This window comes from Hyaena hyaena, unplaced genomic scaffold, assembly GCF_003009895.1.
Source record: "Hyaena hyaena isolate Hyena2069 unplaced genomic scaffold, ASM300989v1 scaffold_196, whole genome shotgun sequence".
Classification (NCBI taxonomy): Eukaryota; Metazoa; Chordata; class Mammalia; order Carnivora; family Hyaenidae; genus Hyaena; species Hyaena hyaena.
Window position 1 is genome coordinate 1,966,469 of NW_024080828.1, and position 14,855 is coordinate 1,981,323.

The following is a 14,855-nucleotide window of genomic DNA, read 5'->3' on the forward strand; positions in this document are numbered from 1 at the left end:
GTTGCTGTGGCCAAGGTCAAAGAGGTTTTTGCCTGCTTTCTCCTCTAGGATTTTGATGGCTTCCTGTCATACGTTTAGGTCTTTCATCTGTTCTGAGTTTATTTGTGTGTGTGGTGTAAGAAAGGGGTCCAGGTTCATTCTTCTGCATGTTGCTGTCCAGTTTTCCCAGCCCCATTTTCTGAAGAGACTGTCTTTATTTCACTGGATATTCTTTCCTGCTTTGTCAAAGATTAGTTGGTCAGTCGTTTGGGGGTCCATTTCTGGGTTCTCTATTCTGTCCCATTGATCCGAGTGTCTGTTTTTGTGCCGGTACCATACTGTCTTGATAATAGCTTTGTAATACAGCTTGAAGTCTGGGACTGTAATGCCTCCTGCTTTGGGTTTCTTTTTTCAAGACTGCTTTGGCTATTCGGGATCTTTTCTGGTTCCATACATATTTTAGGATTGTTTGTTCTAACTCTGTGAAGAACGCTGGTGTTATTTGGATAGGGATTTCCTAACTGGGTATTTTTATAATCCTTCAGCCTCCGAAGTTCTCATTCTTTTTAATTCTATTCATTATGACAATTTTTAATTCTCTATCAAAAAGCCCTGGCCTTATTAGGCTGCTTTCATTCCTTATGTATATATGTTAAAAAGTATTGATGTTTGGACAATGGCTGATTTTTACCTCAGAATCGCAACTTTTCATTGTTCACTGACTTCCTATTAAAATATGAGTTCTTAGGGGTGCCTGGGTGGCTTGGTCGGTTGGGCGTCCGACTTTCGCTTGGGCCATGATCTCGCGGTTCGTGGGTTCGGGCCCCGCGTCGGGCTCTGTGCTGGCTGCCAGCTCGGAGCCTGGAGCCTGTTTCGGTCTGTGACTCCCTCTCTCTCTGACCCTCCCCTGCTCACGCTGTCTCTCTCTCTCTCGTAGAAATAAATAAAAATATATAAAAAAATAAAATAAAATAAAATATGAGTTCTTAATCTCTAGTAATCAATCACATTTGATCAAATGCTTTACAGTCTCCCTTTGGTTCGGAAACACTAGTTCTGCTGACAGATGTTGGACTGTTGCCTGGAAGTGACTTTTCCATTCATCTGGGCAGCTGGAGGATCATTCAGAGTGGGCGTGACTATTCATCTCACTTGATTTTGGCCAAAGTACAGACAGAAGGACCTCAGGCCCATCTGCTCTTAGTAAACATCACAGGAACTGATGTGAGACCATATCTTGGCCTCAGCCAAGCAAGTCACGGTTGCTATTTTTATTATTTCAATTTTATGCCTTAAACCAAAATGATTTAGAAACCAAAAAAGAATAAACTGCGCTAATTTACGAAATCCTAAATTCAAGGCAAGCCTAAAAGTTTCCAAGGAATTTTTGAACCAAACCAAAGGCCATCCTCCCAAATTACCCATCAAACTAATTCAATCCAGAAATTAACTTTGATATGTTCCAGAATGACTGAACTGGGTTATCAAAATATTTTCTGAAAGTAGTATTTACATTTGCCTTAGGACCGTAGGAGGATAGAAAGGAAAGAGGAAACAACTTTATTACTTTTGTAATTTATTTTCTTTTAAGGAAAAGTCACTTTATAAGAGGACTATCCCTTTAGACCGTGAGCTGATTTGAGGGATTTTTGTCAGTTTGTGAGATTCAGTCTAACACCCTATGGATTGGTTTGTGTTCTGCGCAGGTTACTATTTTTGTATCTCAAAGCCAAAAGCCACAGGGATGGCCACAGTTACTGTTCATCTCAGGGATGCGAAAGAGTCAAGATCCAGGCAGCAACAGACTCAAAAGACATCAGTAACTGCATGGCCAAGGCATATCCCCAGTATTACAAGAAGCCCTCAGCTCTCAAGCGCATGCCGTCCATGCTCACCGGGCTTTGTCAAGGCTGTGGGACCCGCCAGGTAAACAAGGGAGAAAAGTGGGCTGTGCGTTGGGAGAAAGAATGAAAGGTTTATTGTTGTTGTTGTTGTTTTGCAGTGGCCACATTTTTCTTTGAAACATCTGTTTTGGGAAGTTAGAAATATTACGTGGTTTCTCCTGAATTGTGGCCCATTCTAGAATGTGATGCTTATAAGAAGCAGACTAGTCCAAAGTCATAATAAAAATATCTTATCCCTGTGATATATCAGTTTATCCTGAACGACTGTAGAATTTTTGGTTCTCATCTTCCCCCCCCCCCCACAGGTGTGATTCTGTTACAGTATTGCAGTGGGTTTACATGTCAACGATGGAGAAAATTACATCATTTTATTGATGACTGTAAAATTTCTCTTCCGAAAATTCAGTTCATATGAAAATTGTTTCCTTTTTTTCCAAGGTTGGAAGCTGTTAATTTCAAAGTGTGTGCTATTATATTTACCTGTAATTAAAAGTACAAACTAACTTTGGCTAGAAGTAAAATGCTTTTCCTGACATATTCTTAATTACAAGGTCTCTCTCTGGATCTTAAGAAAACATGACATTGAAAGTCAGTCCCAAATATGACCTCAGATTGGGCATGGGGTTTCCAAAGGAAGTCAGACCAATCCATGTGAAAAAGAAGTATAGAGTTAATACTGCTCTAATTAATAGTTAACCTTTACACAAACAAATATGGGTTAAGGGAAATGGTTCTCAAGGTGGGGTCCCCAGACTGTCAGCATCAGCATCACCTGGGAACTTGTGAAATATTAGAATTCTTGGTCCCACACCAATGCTACTGAATCAGAAAGTTTTCTCAATTGTATTTGCTGTTGGTGATAGTAAGAGCAGGGATTTATTCTTCCTATTATAATATATGGTAAGTATATTTTCAATGACAGCTCACTATCACACTTTCAGTGTTTCATACCCCTGTGCCACTTCTTAGTCTCCAACTCAGTTGAAGCCAACCCACCATACTACCAACCCCCCAATCAACCCACCCACCAACCAACTCACCAATCTACCAACCAACCCACCCACCAACCAACTAACCTACCAACCAACTCACCAATCAACCAACCAATCCACCAACCAACCGACCAGCCAACCCACTAACCAACTACCAACCAACCATGAAGAAGTTCGTATCGATCCTTGCCTGTCCCATGTAATGTCTTGACCGCTAAAGTGGCATTTTGTGGGAAAGTAAATTCTCCAGCCCAATTCTCAAGCTGAATTTGTTAAGAAAGTCCTTCATTACTGAAAAGATTACATAATTTATAATAATAACTGCAACATTATAATTTTTAAAAATAATCATCATTGGAAATAGCCTGTCTTGTTAAATGGTTCCATACATTAATGTTTAGCATTCTTTGGTGTGTGTGTGTGTGTGTGTGTGTCTGTGAGTCTGTGTGCACTTGAAACATTGGTTAGAATTATTTTTTTGAAGATACTAATTATATATATTGGCGCAGTTGCACAGTGCTTGAAGTATTTGGAAACATCACTTTTACTTGGAAATTTGAGGGAATGAGTTTGTTTCGAATATCAAAACAATCACATGTACATTAGGAATAAGTAGGAAGATTCACATGAATTTTTGAATCCAAACCTGAGACTCAAAGAAATGTGGAGCTTCTGAATGTTTAGCATCATGATGACTATTTGCCCTTGTGATGACATTGTTGAATCCTTACCCATTCATAACGGTATATACTTTATTGTGCCCAGTTGCATGGGAGTTAGGCTTGCTTTTGAATGAGAAGAAAGCCTTTAGGGAGGAGGGAGGAGGTGGGATTTGGAGCCTGGGAGTGCTTTTGAGGAGTAGAAGGAAACAGGGAAGGACATTCTTGGGAGGGAGCAGCATCTGCAAAGGCAGAATGGCAGGAAAGGAGGTAAAGCACTAGGAGAAGCAGAGTTGCTGCACCGTGTGTGGAATGTGCGAGAACAGTGGGGTTAGGGGCCTGTACATGAGGTGTGGCTTGATTTATGGGACACATTGCGAGTCCTGTAGAAGAGTTTAGCCTGGTGATGTGGAACCTACTGAAAGGTTTTGAACAGGGTAATCCTTGTCATCTGTACTTCTCTTAGTTCTTCAGTGACTCAGTCCCTATTTAAGGTAACTGGTCTGAAAAGGACCTTTAAAAAGATTTGTGGCTATTGTTGACATAAAATGTTTGTAAGTGTAAAGTACATTTACTTAGTCATTTGCCGAATTGATTTTATTAATAAGATTACAATTATTTGAGACTGGGATTATTCCCGAAAATGAGGAACACACACTTCTTGTATTAAGTTTGTATCAAAGGAGGAAAATTCTAGGCCATGCGATATGTACAAACAGTTCACAAGGGGGAAACAAACACCACTGGGTTTGATATAATTGAGTTTATTTTGAGGCCCTTTTGAAAGAAGATGCAGTTGACATAAATGTGGAACTGCTTCCCTGTGTAGGTGGTGTTTACCAGTGATCCTCATAAAAGCTACCTCCCCGTGCAATTCCATTCACCCAGTAAAGCAGAGACTCAGCGTGGAGACCTGACTGTGATCTCTGTAAGTACCATCCTGCCTCAGCTTCTCACTTTTATGTTTCATCCCAGTGACACAAATCGTCTCTGGCAATAGTCCCTGGCAATGTAATAAAGGTATATATACTCCTAAACATGTGCATTTTTAAATAAGTTAAACTCATTAACAAATCTTTTTTTTTTTTTTCTCCCTCAGTAGATTGTCTTTACTGATTACTTTTAGGTGAATGTCAAAATTTGTTCACAAAGTATGAGTTGTCTGTTCTAGGCGAGTTTATGGAAGTAAAGGCCTGAACCTCATCACCAACACTTAGAATCGAGGCTATGAGCCAAGTTCACCAGAGGTTACCAGCTGTTGGCATGAGATCTGTGCCACTGTCGTAGATACTCTTAGGGTAGCAGGTGTCCAGCCATCTTAAGTGATGTCCAGCCTGGGCCTGGTCCCCGTTTCACGTGGTCACTTTAAAGACTCCCACCCCCTTTTTTTAGGTTTTGTAATTGAAGTATAGCTGAAATACAATATTATATTAATTCCAGGCATACCAGGCACAACATCTGTGTCCATTATAAAATGCTCACCATGGTAAGTACAGTTACCACCTGACGCCGTATGAAGTTATTATAGTGTTAGTGACTCTATTCCCTATGCTGTACTTTTCCTCCCTGCGATTTATTTATTTTGTAACTGGAATTTTGTACCTCTTAATCTCCTTCACCTGCTTGACCCATCCTCCAACCACAGGAGCTCAGTTTTTCAAAGTGGTAGGCAATACAATCACAAATTCACATGTACGTGGACACAATTCTACCTTACTCTTTTTTTTCTTTCCCAATTTTTAAATTGTGTTAAAGTATAGATAACATAAAATTCATCATCTTAACTGTTTTTTAGGGTTGTTTTTTAAATTTATTTATTTATTTTGAGAGAGAGAATCCCAAGCTGTTGGTGCAGAGACCAACATGGGGTTCGATCCTACAAGCCGTGAAATCATGTCAGACATTTAACCTACTGAGCCACCCAGACGACCCAATCATCTTAACTGTTTTTAAGCATACAGTTCAGTCGCATGAAGTACATTCATACTGTTGTGCAAGTATCACCACCATCCATTTCCAGGGCTGAACTCTGAATTAAGAACCTTTGAACAACTCTGAATTAGGAATATCCCTACTGGGGCGCCTGGGTGGCTCAGTTGGTTGAGTGTCCGACCTCAGCTCAGGTCATGATCTCAAATTTGTGGCTTCAGGCCCTGCATCAGGCTGTGTACTGACAGCTCAGAGCCTGGAGCCTGCTTCAGATTCTGTGTCTTCCTCTCTCTCTGCCCCTCCCCTGCTCATGACCTGTCTGTCTGTCTCTCTCTCAAAAATAATTAAACATTAAAAAAATAAAACAAGAATATCCCTACTTAAGAAGGGAGGGTGAGATGAGGTGTTCTTGATCCACAGGCTTATAGTTTCAATTGATTAAGATGCATAAACTCTCGGGGTGCCTGGATGGCTCAGTTGGTTAACCCTCCGACTTCAGCTGACATCATGATCTCACGGTTCATGGGTTCGAGCCCCACATTAGGCTCTGTGCTGACAGCTAGCTCAGAGCCTGGAGCCTGTTTCGGATTCTGTATTTCCCTCTCTCTCTGATCCTCCCCTGCTCATGCTATCTCTGTCTCTCTCTCAAAAATAAGTAAAACATTAAAAACATTATTGTACAACATTGTGTCTGCAGTCAACAATTATGTATTGTTCACTTAAAATTTGTTAAGATGAATCTCATGACCACACACAAAAATTAAAAATAAATAAACAGAGAAGATTTCTATTTAAAGGTAGCCCAAAGATGTCCCAACTATATATTTACGTCTATACTCCTGTGTTAGCAACTGTTTGGTTTGTGGTATGTTCAGGATGTAAATTTTTTTGGCATGAAATTTGTCAGCTCAGCATCTCAGTGCCTTCGGCTGCCTGGAGAGCCTGATCCCAGCTGGCTGGCATGGTGTCTGGTGGGAGTCAGTTGTGTAAAGGAAGCAAGTGGGTGCTGAGTCTCCCTGCTCTATTTACTTCACTAAATAATTTAAGAAAATAATGCTATGCTCAGAAAATCTCAGGCAGGCTCCGCTCCAGGGTCTAAGGACTTTTTTTTTAAGTTTTATTTTTATTTTGAAAGAGCGAGAAAGTATGAGTGTGGGAGGGACAGAGAGAAAGGGAGAGGGAGAGAATCCCAAGCAGGCACCACACTGTCAGTGCAGAGCCCGATGCAGGGCTTGAACTCACGAACCGTGAGACCATGACCTGAGCCAAAACCAAGAGTCAGATGCTTTACTGACTGAACCACCCAGGTGCCCTGTGAAGACATTTTTTAAAACTCCATTGCTGCACACTGGGTGCTTGGGACCCCCAAGAAGTCAGAGAACATTGCATTTTGTCATATTTACCTCCAATGCTTTCCCCATGCAAAATATGAAAAGTTTTCACTAGGATATGGCATTGGTTTAGCCTGTATGGAAACTGTTGTGTATTTTTTAAGCAGTGGGTTTTGGGGGATTCTTTTGAAGAGGAGAGTTTAAGTGTGTTGAGGATCATTATAACTTTTTTCTCAGGTATATCTCAATTTTATGTATTCTGAGTTTTAAAAACAAGTATTAACGATACTTTACCTCAAGGATTTTCCAGAATTATTCTCTGGACTGGAGCAATATAAACATAGCTAAAGGTCAGTTCGATTCCTATGAGACCAGTAGTGGTTAGAAATACAATTTAAATATAGTTTCCCCAAACAATTACAGGACTTCGTGGTGATAGCATTTCTCCCTTGTTAGCCTTTAGCATAATTTATAATTTTCCACAATGTATTTCTTTATTTTTTAAGGAAACCTTTTTTTAAAAAGTTTTTATTTATTTAAGTCATCCCTACACCCGATTCAGGGCTTGAACTCACAACCCCAAGATTAAGAGCCACACACTCATCCGACTGAGCCAGCCTAGTGCCCCAATTTTACACATTTTAAGTAGGAACAGTGCCTAGGACTTAAATTAGTGTTGAATCATTTTTTAGTCTGGTGAGGGATTTTTTCCCTTTTTTTGGCTGATGAATTAATGATATTTGGATGTGTCTGGCATTCCTTTTTCTTAAAGAGGTCTCAAACCGCTAATTTCCTTGAAAGAGGACTACTGGAAACTTCAGCTCACAATAGTCGTGAACAAAATCTATTAATACCTTGTGGCTTAAATCTGGGTGAAATGACCACTTTTCCATTTTGATTTTACAGGAGAGTTATGGATGGAACAAAGGAGATGTGGCCATCTGGCTCCTCTCCTGTTCCAAATCTAAACTCGCATGGGGGGAGGGGGTTACGTAAGGGGTAAGGCATGATATTTTTTTTCTGAACCAGTATGACAATAAATGAGCTATCAGAGCTGCAGTACAGAGGCTCTCAGCTGATCGCTCACTGAGTTTGCAAGCTTTGGCCCCAGTGAGAGAATGTGTGCAAGAATGAAACCCTTAATTGTGCAGAGAGAGTCATGCCGCTCAACTGAGTGCCTCAATCGAGATGCCTTTCTCGAGCATCCTATCCAAACAGTAAAGACCAATCAAGGCGCAGTCTATGAGAACATGGCTTCATTTCACATGTTGGCAGAGGAAGAGTAAATGCATTGTGCAGCTCGAATCCTGGAACTATAATTTGATTCATGAGTTAAGAAAACAGAGGGAAGGGCTAGAGAGATGAGCCATCTTGGAGATATGAAATGGCGGTGACAGCGGAAGACATTTTTCTGTTCTCAGGTCAATGGCACCGACTTTACCATCCAAAATCCGGGTGTTCTGCTCCTCGCTGTGGATGCCTGCAGCGTTCCGTTCCGCTTAACGGCAAAGAAGGTTTTCTCTCTTGCTGATGTCAGTCGCGTGGAAGGGTATTTGAGAACAAACATCCCTCGAAGGTAGGTGAAGCTTGCTCTATAAGAGGGACAAGCCACCTTGAACAGATGACACCCAGTTAACTCTGAGCTTTCGTTTTGTCTTTCCACCCTTTTCCTCTGTGGGCATTTAGGGCCATTGAAAGGTATTCATTCCTTCCTCATCTCAGAGGGACACCCATGTGGTCTAAACTACGTATCATTGATAAGTGAAAGCCAGGCTGTTAGAAGAGTTTGCAAGTGGTGTGCAGGCTCTTTGAAGGGGAATTGCTCTGTATTTTGGAGCTTTACTGTCCCGCTTTTTAGCATTTGGTTGATCTGCTTTGCACCTAACTCACTCAGAAGGTTCATTACTGATGTAAGCAATTTTATAGATAATTTTGCCTTTGTGGCCATCTGTCCCACTGATAAGCCCCCCGATGGCATTGTGCTGTGAATTCATCCCTTGGCTCACATGGAAGTGACTGGAAAGGAGTCAACTGATTTTTAAGCGGTTGAGTATCTGGTCTCTCTTTTGAGAGCCCTGGTCTGATTGCTTTTGTTTTGTTGGACTTTGAAGAAGCAGGCACATGAGCAAAACCTTCCTTTTGGGGACTGATTGGTTAGACCCTGCCTAGAGGCAAGGAGATGAATTCAGCTTCCTTTCTGCCTTCCTTGGTTGTGCTGTAGACATTGATTTACATGTGGACCTTCATTTAATGAAGTAACTAAGGGAGGGACCTAAGCTTCCTAGGGAGTAAAGTCCTGTCTAGTTTTTGGACACATCTTCATTATCTGATGACTTACGCTCTTTACACTTTATAAAGCCCAGGTCTCAGTCCCACAAAGTCATTGGATTATTTGAGTGTAATATTCAATGTGCATGTATAGCCCTATCTTCTGCTTTAGGATACTTGTAGGATACTGATTCCAAGGCCTCAATTTTCTTCAAGGATTTACAGTTTTTCACAATGGTGGAAACACAGGTACTCAGTCCATCTAAAACAATCCAGAGCATACCTCTCACCACAGATATGTAGGGTTACATGGTACCCTATAGATTTAAGAGTTAAAACCAACTCATTAAAAACTTACCAGGTTGTTTCTAGAAAGGGGACAGAAGGAAGGCTTTTAAGATCTGGGTAGTGCTCTGCTCTTCATCTGGGCTAGTACCCTAAGTATGTTTAGTGGGCAGGAAGTTCAGTGCACTCTACGCTTGGTAATACTTTTCTGTCTGTGTGTTGTATCTTAACAAAGTGTTAAGAGGTTATGGAGCAACTGGCAGTGACTCCTAGAGAGATTATGCATGTATTGAGGTGGGGGGTGGGGGGGGCCATTGGGGACCTGTAAGTGATCTCATGGGACTATCCTGAAGAGGGTGAGGCCTGTAGAGTTTGCTGTGGTCAGACCTCTGTTCTGACTGAATGCTCACCACTGCTTTAGAATGACTTCAACACAGAATCAAAACCAACTTAAAACTTCTGAATCTTAATAAAACATGTCAGGACCCCCATTAAGAAAATGAATACTAGGGGCGCCTGGGTGGCTCAGCCGGTTAAGTGTCCGACTTCGGCTCAGGTCACGATCTCACGGTTCGTGGGTTCGAGCCCCACGTCGGGCTTCGTGCTGACAGCTAGCTCAGAGCCTGGAGCCTGCTTCCGATTCTGTGTCTCCCTCTCTCTCTGACCCTCCCCTGCTCACGCTGCCTGTCTCTTTCTCAGAAATAAATAAAACATTTTTAAAAATTTTTTTAAAAAAAAGAAAGAAAATGAATACTAACGGATATATACAAGTTGAAGAAAAGGATAGATTTTCCCTTTTTCTGGAGGAAAAATTAATACTGTAAAGATGTCAATCTACCTATATAAATTTAACACATTTCCAGTAGTGTCCTGATAGGTTACTTTTCTATTATCCTTGACAGTTGGTACTGAAGTTCATCTGGAAGAATAAATGTGGGAGAGTAATAAACTATTTGTAGACAACTTAAAATAATACAGGGGGCTTATTTTTAGAAGATATTAAAATATATCATGAGCCATAGTAATTAAGCCAGCATAGAATTGGCAGAGGAGAGATCAGGAGTGGAGAAATTCCACAAAGAGATCTAAGTATATATGTTGATTTGCTACATAACAAACATGGCGATTCAAACCATGGGGCACAGATTTTATTCCTTTTTGGAATTGATGTTTATTCATTTATTTAATGAGTAGATAATAGGACTTAAATAGATACGTAGAGTATCTGAAACAAATAAAACTGACCTCCCCTGTTCGTTTATTCCATAAAAGAGCTGAGTCACAATTCCTTCACTGGGTCAACTGGCCCAAATGACCTTTGCCTTCCTCATCCTGGGAGACACCTTGAAATAGCAACATGCGTTCTGGGTGGGGGAGGGGAGCCAGAACTTGTAACCCCAGGGATGTGAAAAGTATCTGGGTTTTTTTCCTGTTTGTTTTGAGTTCTACTTTTATCTAGCGTATCTACCGTGTAGTCGGTTCAGAAAGGTCCTCAATTAACACATGCCGATTCACTGAAATTCCCTCCAATGTTCTTTTACGTGCAGGTCAATTGTTCTGTTGAGCACAAGAGGAGAAATAAAGCATTTGAATATTTCAGAATCTTTAGTACCTCTGGGATTAGCCAAGCCAGCTCATCTTTATAACAAAGGTTTGTGTTTGTGTTTTTCTATGGAGTTCTTATGAGTCCAGCCACAGGAGCATTTTTATGGTGGACTGTGGCCCCCAGATCATTTCATGGGCTTATTTTGCTGGAGTGGGCATCGTTAAAAGATAATCTTTAAATAAGGAAACGTTATTAGAGGAAGTGTTTGGGGATGTGGTTTGTTATTTGGGGCAGGAGGTGGGTGGTAAGAGTTCAGTGGCTGACGTAAGGAAGGGTAGTGTTTTTGTGTTTATTGCCGCCTCTGTTTTGCTCACCTCCGACTCACCTCCCGCATTGTCTTGCCTGGAACTAGTAGATGTACAAATGGCCTTTTTTTTTTTTTTTTTTTTTTTTTTTTAAGGGAGTACCATATTTTTGGGATTCAGCGGAAACTTTAAACCATCATGGGCTAAGCTATTCACCAGTCCTGCTGGCCAGGGCCTCGGGCTGCTTGAACAATTCATACCTTTGCAGCTGGATGAATACGGTTGTCACAGAGCCAGCGCTGTCCGCAGAAGAGATCTGGAACTGTTGATGCAGACTTCAAAAGCACATTAGAGACTCGCTGTAACTTAAGTGCCGGGGGGAAAAAATGTGAACTAACTTATTTAATTTATGGCATTTTTAAAATGACACTGTTAACCGAACGGAACCATTTTCCTGTTTGATCCAGAAAGGGGACAAGGGGGTTTAAAGCGATCGCTTAAATACCAGCTCGCGCACCTTCGAGTTGTACAAAGTGTTGAAGAATTTATTTGTATTTGTTAGGCTGGTATGTTCAGAGAGCGGTTCGATTCCTCACCTTCCACTCTGTGTGTTTTAGTGACCGTAAGCAGCGCTTTCCTCTTTGAATCGCGGGATGTCGTGGGATGAGGTGGGGGGCTCCCAGGGTCAGCCCGAGTCCCTGAGTGGACCAGCTCTTGTAGCAACTCAGATACTTGAAGGCTGATGCCCAGCCGTGTCCTTGGCTTTGGGTCCGCAGTTGACCTGGGTGGCCGGCAAGTTCACTGATGCGTTGGGCTCCGGATCCGGGCGCGCGGCCTCTGCAGATTGTATAGGATACTCAACAGAGTTTTCCCCGCGGCAGCTCAGGCCCAGCTCATGCCCTTTTTTGCCTGGGCATGTGCTATTTTTATTCGTTTGTACATGGATTCCTTCCAAGGGTTTAACTTTCAAACAGAAAGGATAGTGGGACAGAAGGGCTTCGGGATCTGACATCCCTTATAATCTGCGCCCATGGGCAAAAATTTGCTCTGCGCCAAGGTCTGAAGTTGTTGGGACCGTATTTGCAGCTTTAATTCCTAACCTGTTTCGACTGTATATTCGTGTTTAAAATGCAGAGCTGAGCTGAATATTCACCTTTTTGTTGTCGTTGTTTAAAGAAGGCCGTTTTCCGGAACTGTAAACCTGCGTCGTTTCACCTTGCACAAAGGAAGTCTGTTCTTGGGGTTGCTCCTCCACCTGGTTTTTGCTGTTGTTTTTTATGTGTGGATTTTTTTTTTAAAGCTCTTCTGCTCCCCACCCTACCAGGAAAACTGCAGAAAGCTTAAGGAGACCCCAAAATATTGCACTCAGGGGGCGAAAAAAGGGAGAGCCTTTTAAGGGTCAGAATCATGGAGGCGATCTTCAGAAACAGTACTCTGTATGGCCTTAGAGGAGTTGGTGACTCACAAATAATTAGGTTGTTAGAGCCAGTTTTTTCAAAAGTGCCGTGATGCCCTCTTTCCCTTCCCACGGCGGGTGTGCGTGTTCTGTCCGTGAGAAGTGCACGTGGTGGAGAGATCGGCCCCACAGCCGGGGCGGTGACCACACAGGAGGAGAGAAGGGTCAAAATGCCTTTACGTTTTCCAAAGCCTGTAACACACGACGTGTATGAAGACATGGCCATGGCGAGATGGTAGGAAGCGTGTTCCGGCCAACTTGGCAATGAGTACAGACACTCTCGTCTTCCTCTGCCGAGAGCAAAGGCTGAGGGCCTGTCCTTTGGTGTCCACGAGAAACTGCAGAGCAGCTCTGTGACTTCTGTTAACTTTACAAAATATGCTACCTCAAAACGCTACCGATAAACCATTCTAACTCTAAGTGCTCTGGCTAAGGGCACAGGTCTTAAAGTTTAAGGCTATTTTTTTTCTTTTGTATATGGATGAATGAGATCTTACCTATTAAATATATTATTGGATCATGGTTCCCGCAGGTGATTAAAGTCTGTTTGTGTGTGTGTTTTTTTATGACTTAAGTATCTCTTGTGTGTGTTTTTTAGAGTTTTGGTTCTTTAAAGATTTGGAGAGGCTATGTAAGTTCCAAGGCACTCAGTTTTTCTGATTTATATGCTAATAATCAGGGCCTAAGTTAAATAAATAAAAATGTGTGTGCATGTATTTTCTATATATTGTGTGTGACTCAATCAATCCGTCATTTCTTTATTCCAGATTACAGCTGTAAAGAAGTTATTGGCAGAGAAGAGAAGGGAAACTGTCCGCCAAGTCGATTTTGAAAGACTAAGCCTCAGAGGGACAGGGATCACACTCTCCCATGCAGAGGTTCTCAACCTTACCTGTGCACTAGAATTGCCTGGGAACTTTAAAAAAGACAAAGGCCTCCCCACCCCCCACCCCCCCTGCCCACATTCAGGTTTAATTGGTGTGGGATGCAGCCTGGGCATTGGAATGTTTTTAAAGCTCCCTGGGTGATTCTAACATGCAGCCAGGTGTAGGACCCACTGCACTAGTATATAATAGGTCCACTGTTCAACTTCGGTCTGTAATTTTTTTGTGACTCAAAATTACATTTATCTATTATTTTTATTTGCTATTCCTATATTACAGAACTCCCAGCCCTAAATAGCGTTTCACTAGTGTCTTCTTTGAATAGAATCTTTTTTTCTTTTAATGTTTTATTTTTGAGAGAGAGAGAGAGAGAGCATGATCAGGGGAGGGTCAGAGAGAGAGGGAGACATAGAATCGGAAGACAGACTCTAGGCTCTGAGCTGTCAGCACAGAGCCCGACGCGGGGCTCGAACCCACGAACTGTGAGAACATGACGTGAGCCAAGGTCGGATGCTTAACTGACTGAGCCCCCCAGGCGCCCCTAGAATCTTAAATATGGTTTGAAGTCCTCAATCGCCTCAGATTGTTAAATTGGTCATCTAAACTGACAAATACATTCCTGGCAACGGGAAGCTAGCGATCCGTTGTAATTTCTATGGAGAAAATAGATTTTAAGGTGATTTATAAGTTCGTAGGCGTTTTCCACCGGGTGAGGCGGTTGGCTGAGCTCCAGCAATTCCACAGATCAGCCAGCTGATGAGAAACACAGGGCCTTCTCACGTGTCAGCCCGCTTGGGTTTTACGTCTTCGCTGTAAGGTTCCTGCCGCTCCCCCTGAGCCAGCAAGCCACATGTTCGCACAAGCTGGAGCAGGGCTAGGAGATGAAAGGCAGACGCATGGTCGTGCAGATTATGACTCCAAAGCAGCCGCTAAGCTGATGCTCAGATGCGGGGCTGGGGAGGGGGTGCTTTATGACTTCTCTGTTCCCCAGCTTCAGAAAAGAACACATCCTCCTTGCTTTGAGAAGGGGCTGGGCAGTGAGGTGATAGAGGCTTGAATGCTTCAGATAACTAGGTGTTCATTCCTTAGGAGATGAGGTGATGTTTGGGGAAGTCCAGTTGAAAGGCATTTTAATAAGCAGGAATGCACTTAGTGAATTCAAGTGCTTCCCCTCACCCCCACCCCCTTGGCCCTTGTGAGTAAATACATAGATCCCATTGTGACCACGTTTGGTGATTTTGTGATGCTGAGCTGGACCTTACCCTCCAGAATTCTTCTTTGGCTTTTAGATACCTACGAAACCATGTTTAGTAATTT

The 14,855-nt window shown here is 42.2% G+C and overlaps 1 protein-coding gene across 2 annotated transcripts in view; it reads left to right on the forward strand.

Annotated features, from left to right (window-relative positions):
* CEMIP2 (cell migration inducing hyaluronidase 2) overlaps nt 1–13,377 on the forward strand; it is an 85,639-nt gene extending 72,262 nt beyond the window's left edge. For both annotated transcript variants that reach the window (XM_039241584.1, XM_039241585.1), the window contains exons 20-24: nt 1,686–1,905; nt 4,364–4,462; nt 8,216–8,370; nt 10,895–10,998; nt 11,354–13,377. In XM_039241584.1, the coding sequence (XP_039097515.1) occupies nt 1,686–1,905; nt 4,364–4,462; nt 8,216–8,370; nt 10,895–10,998; nt 11,354–11,550 (775 nt within the window). In that variant the 3' untranslated portion in view covers nt 11,551–13,377. The remainder of the gene's footprint in view (nt 1–1,685; nt 1,906–4,363; nt 4,463–8,215; nt 8,371–10,894; nt 10,999–11,353) is intronic.
* Nucleotides 13,378–14,855: the final 1,478 nt, after the last annotated feature.